This window comes from Dromaius novaehollandiae, chromosome Z (genome assembly GCF_036370855.1).
Source record: "Dromaius novaehollandiae isolate bDroNov1 chromosome Z, bDroNov1.hap1, whole genome shotgun sequence".
Classification (NCBI taxonomy): Eukaryota; Metazoa; Chordata; class Aves; order Casuariiformes; family Dromaiidae; genus Dromaius; species Dromaius novaehollandiae.
Genome location: NC_088132.1, coordinates 65,051,130 through 65,056,408, shown reverse-complemented (window position 1 = coordinate 65,056,408; position 5,279 = coordinate 65,051,130). Strand labels below are relative to the sequence as shown.

The 5,279-nt window shown below is 40.5% G+C and overlaps 1 protein-coding gene across 1 annotated transcript in view; it reads left to right on the top strand.

The window, feature by feature from the left end:
• The first annotated feature begins 123 nt into the window (after positions 1-123).
• LOC135324872 (exosome RNA helicase MTR4) overlaps positions 124-5,279 on the top strand; it is a 48,583-nt gene continuing 43,427 nt past the window's right edge. The window contains exons 1-5 of the mRNA XM_064501880.1: positions 124-494; positions 791-922; positions 2,665-2,731; positions 4,150-4,212; positions 4,760-4,872. Of these exons, the coding sequence (XP_064357950.1) occupies positions 382-494; positions 791-922; positions 2,665-2,731; positions 4,150-4,212; positions 4,760-4,872 (488 nt within the window). The 5' untranslated portion in view covers positions 124-381. The remainder of the gene's footprint in view (positions 495-790; positions 923-2,664; positions 2,732-4,149; positions 4,213-4,759; positions 4,873-5,279) is intronic.

Sequence of the window (5,279 nt, the reverse complement as noted above, 5' to 3'; positions counted from 1 at the left end):
CGCCACTCCCTCACATCCGGGCACCGCGCTCGCCGCCTCCCATTGGCCAGCGCCGCCACGCGCAGCGACGCTCGGCACCCCCCATTGGCCAACGCCGCGGCGTGAAGGTGCTCACCCTCCCTAGCGCCCGGCCTCCTGCCTGTCCGCACAATCAAGTTCCGGAGCACGGGTCGTCCTGGGCCGCGGGGGCCTGCGGGACGTGCCTGCGCCCGAGGTGGCGGTGCGCCGCAGGGAGCCCGCCGCGGGGCCGGTGCCGCGGGGCCGGGCCAGGCGCGGGGCTCCCTCTGAGCCCGGGCCCGCGGGCGGCGCTCTTTCCCTTCCGAGTGTGGGGGGAGAGCGGGGCGGGGCGGCCGCGCGCGAGGCCGTGTGGGATCGGGGAAGATGGCGGAGGCGTTCGGGGACGAGCTGTTCAGCGTGTTCGAGGAGGACTCGGCCGCCGCCGCCGGCGCCAAGAAAAGCAAAGCGGGCGCCGCCGAGGGCACTAGGAAGCCGGGGTGAGGGCGCGGCGGCGGGGCTGGGGCCCGGCGGCTGCTGCGCCCCCGGAGGCGGCAGCCCGGGGGCCGTGTCCCTGCGCGTGCTCCCGGGCCCAAAGCTGCGGGCAGCCGTGGGGACGGGGTCATCCGGGGTGCGGTTTGGAAACCCGCTGTGGTTTTCGGGAATGGGGCTCCCCAGGTTGCGCCCCAAATGCGGTGTGGTCAGTGTTGCAGATAGGAGACCTGATTTTCTTTCTGAAAATACCCAGAATTGCTTAAGAGGCAAGCATCAGATCTGTTGTCTTTTTGTCGTACAGAAAACGATTAGAGGAAAAGTCTTCAGCAGTTGCTACAGGGAAATCCAAAAGGGAAGCAGAAGTCAACAGTGCAGAAGATGCAATTCTGGGAAAGAAGCCGAAATTGGAAGATGTTGTATCAGAAGATGTTAAGTAAGTCTCCTAGCCTAATGTGTAAGGGAATTATAGCAAGACTATATTATATTATAGTTGATTAACTATATTATATATATTTTTATATATATATATATATGTAAGCTTTATTAGAGCTAATTAGCCATATGCTAGTTGTGAATAGTCTTTGTAGTGTATTAATGGAAAGATGGGTTTGTGTATGAGGTTGATTTTCCATTATGTACATAGGTGAGGGTGTAGTAGTAGCACAACTTTGGCACTGATGAGCACTGGGCATGTTTAGCATAGTAGGTAAATATTGCAGATAGGTAACTGCAGTATGAAGTGTTCATATTTTATTTATTGTTACTGTAAATGGATCAATGGTTATTGGTTATTGCCATCATGTTGATTTTCAGGCATGTAGCAAAAGATAAGTAGTGAGGCATACGAGAGGAGGCAGGATTGTGAGTGAGTACCAGCTCACTGAAAGAAATAATTGGCATGGGATAGAAGAAGAAAAATTTGACCAAAAAGACAGAAACAAGACTTTTTAGGCATATAAGGTTATAGCTGGAACAAATATTTGGGATCTGAATACAGACATGCTTTTAAATTTGAACAGGCATCACAGGTATCTGACATGGAGAGGGGGATAAGCTTGGAGTCATTGACAACTGGGAAGATGGCTGAAGGGAAGCCAGCATGCCATTTCTGTACTTTAGGATCTGCACGTCTCTCCCTCTTTTCTTTCCAGAACTTCATAATAAGTATTATGAAGGTGGTGTGAAAGCAGAGTGAGGGTACAGTTCAGGAGCTCCCTCCACTCAGCGTATCCTAAGAGATTGCTGGGAGCTCAAAAGTTTACATAGGTTAAGGAAATTAGGTTGGTTCACGGAAAATAGGATTAGGTAGGTTCACGGAATAAAAATTCATCCAGTGTTGCTAAATACAAGCATGTACTTTCTAGCTCAAGATGTAAAAGACTACTAGAGAAGTATAAACTATGTGCTTGCTGTGTTCTTGTGCTTTTCTCTGGGTGTCATATTATTGACTTCTGTCAGGCAGAATTGTGGGCAGGATTGTCCTTTGCTCTTATGCAGTAACTTTTCTTAAATTCAAGGTGAGTTTTCCTTTCAGAGTACTGATGAGAAGGCTGGTCAGAACATTGTCAACAAAGAGTGCTCGTATAGAAGCAGAGCAGAACTAGATCAGTTTCTGTGTTAGTGGTCTTCTCAGTAAAATAGATACTTGCCCACAGTAGCTTTGTAAAAATAAGTCTGTTAATACTGTACAGTGTGAGAAAACCGCTGCATTTTATATTGTGAGACACTAGGGCCTTCTTGTGGCCCAAAGAGAAGTAAAAGGTAAAGAAGAGAAGAGGTATCTCATTTCAGCTGCTGCTTGGGATGCTTCAGACTGTTGGTACTGGGTATCTTGATTAATAGCATGAATACAGATCTTAAATTTTGTTTTGATGGGTACTGACAAAAATTGCATTTAATCATAACTTCACATGAACATTCTTTTAGATATGTGATTCTAGTGTTGTTGTGTGATTGAAAGTGGAAGCTGAAGTACACTTATAAGATGGCAAAATTTTAGCACTTACTGGTATTCTTAGTACTGGTAGTAGTTTCTACCAAGGGTGCCTTTCAAGTTCGTGCATGCCTTTTTAGATGTTGCAGTTAAAGTAGAGGTAAAGTTCAACATTTTTCTACTTATAAAGAAAATATGAATTTCAAATACGTTTTTGACAATACTAACTTGCGTGTTTTTAGTCTGGCAGACCTGATGCCTCAGGTAAAGGTGCAAGCTGTGGAAACTGTTGAAGGTTGTACACATGAGGTGAGTGCACTGAGAATTCATATGAAAAGTGTAGACTTGTTTTATAAAGTTTTCTGTGTTCACTATGTTCATGAAGGTGTCTTGAGATGTATTATTGTCATTATATATATCTATTATTTACTGTTTCACATTACATTTAAGATGGAACAGGCTTGTAAAGAGTTTGAAGTTTGGACATGACACTGTGCATGCACAGTGAAAAAATCAGTGAAATATCTGAAGCAGTTTGAGTGACATTTACAAGAAAATGAGCGACTGTGGAAGACTCAATGATAATTTTGATAAGTTTTCATTTGTGAAATATACCAAGCACATTTTGAGTGCTGTTGTTGAAAAGAAGAATCTATTGATTATTGAAATAGATCTGTGTTCATAGTACAATATAACTGTTCAGCAGCGCGTTAAAATTTTTCACTATTCTGGTTCAAGAATGAAAGGCTTTCTTCTAAAGCTGATTAGTATTGAAAATGATATTCTAGTAAAGAGGAGAAATAATGCATTTTTATGTGAAAGCAAAAAAGAAAATATTTATTTTCAGATTGTGTTGATGCAAATTAATACAGTTTAAAATATTAAAAATCAGAAGTATTTAATGCTGACTTTTTTTAAAATCATCCCTCATTTGAAGATGTTTGTTAGGAAGTTTCTATTAGAATTACATATGCAAGTCATATCTTCCCTATGCTATTATACTTATCTTCTTTTCTGTGCTGTCTTCCAGAACTAACTCAGGTTAATTAGGGTCACATTCAGTGACCTTGTGTGATGACATATTTTTAATAAAAGACCTGAAGAATTATATACAAGTGATGATACAGGTTTTAAAGCCTGTGCATATGCACAGTCTTTGTTACACAGAGATATCCAATAGAGGTAGCTGAAGTGAGCTAAATATGTAATACACAAAATACATGTATATACTGTAGAAAATATCTAGCATGGATGAATATTGACCAGGAACAGGAACTTTATCTGCATATTATCATACTCCCTTTCCAAGGATGATGCAAGCCAAGTAATTTTTCTCATGTCTGTTGGTTAGAAGCCGTGACTATGTCTTGGCCTGAAGAGCTAATGTTCCAAGTAAGATAAAGCGTAAATACTACAAACCAAAGAGTGGACAGTATCAGAGAAATGAGAGAAGGTGTATTATTGGTGATAGGAGGGTAGAAACATTGGTTGAAAAACTTTGAGAGGGAGGAAGGAAACTTTGACATAGGAGCTCATAGAAATAATAAGAAATGTTAAAACATAGAAACATAGAAATGTTTAAAATTTCTATGTTTAAACATAGAAATGTTTAAAATTTGTTTTTATGCATTTTACATCTCCTGCCCCAGCTCTTTGTAGCTTGCCATGTCACTGGTGTGAACATGGATAATTCTACAACTGTTTTTGTTTAAAATGTATTTTATTAGGTTGCACTTCCAGCAGATGAAGACTTCACAGGCCTGAAGCCAAGAACTGGAAAAGCTGCAAAAGTATGTGGTAGATTGAATTCGTTTTCATTTTGCATATGCTTTAGACAGTAGATGGTGGGAAGGGGACAGTGATGGACTTTGTCAGTAAGACTTGACAAAAAGAGTATGTTGAAAAGGTGGTCTGTCATAAATAAGATTGGTGTTTTATATTTTAAATTGAGTAAAATGACATGGTTGAATGGGGTGGGTAGGTGGTTGTGTTTCATTTGTGTTGTATGACATTTGGCAGTGGCTCCAGTGGTACACTGTGGCTTTTCTTCCTAACTTAGTAAATTATATAAAATCCAGTCAGAGGGGCTAGATTTTCATTTGACACGACAAGAAGACCTGAGCAAAGATCTTAGGGGTGTGTGTTTGTGTATGTGAGAGAGAAAATTATTTAAATACAAAGCCATTACAAAATATTGAATTAAGATCAGTTGAAGTTACAAGTAACTACAGGTTTTCACTTCTGCCTATAATTTGCATGCTAGGTCAGATCGAAAATCAATTAGCCGTAACAGTGTATGTTAAAATATGTAATGTGTTTGTTTTCTTTCTTTTTTAGGAATATCCATTTATTCTTGATGCCTTTCAGAGAGAAGCTATCCTTTGTGTAGATAACAACCAGTCTGTGTTAGTGTCAGCTCATACATCAGCTGGTAAAACTGTATGTGCAGAGTAAGTAATTTTCTGGCAGGCTGTAATAAAAGAATGGTGTGATGGTTTTACTTAACCATCAGTAGCTGTTGTGCATCAGTTCCTTAATAAAAAGTTTGGACCATCAGTGTGTTGACCTGAATTGACTACTTTTGTATATACAAGTTCTTTCATCTTGCTTAGTGAGTAGTGAAAGGATTAATTCATGTTTAAGCTTATGGGTTTTTTTTAACAATCTACTTTTTTTTAAGATGCTTTGTATAAACTGAAAGGAAAATTTCTGTAAATGATTTATATGATTTTAGAGAAATACCTTTCTTTTTTTCTAGCCCCTGGCTGTAATAAGGAGGTTCTTATATGTTTTCTTCACTTTTCTGTCAGAAACATTGGTTTGATTTAATTTTCATCTTGGTGTTTATCAGACAGGA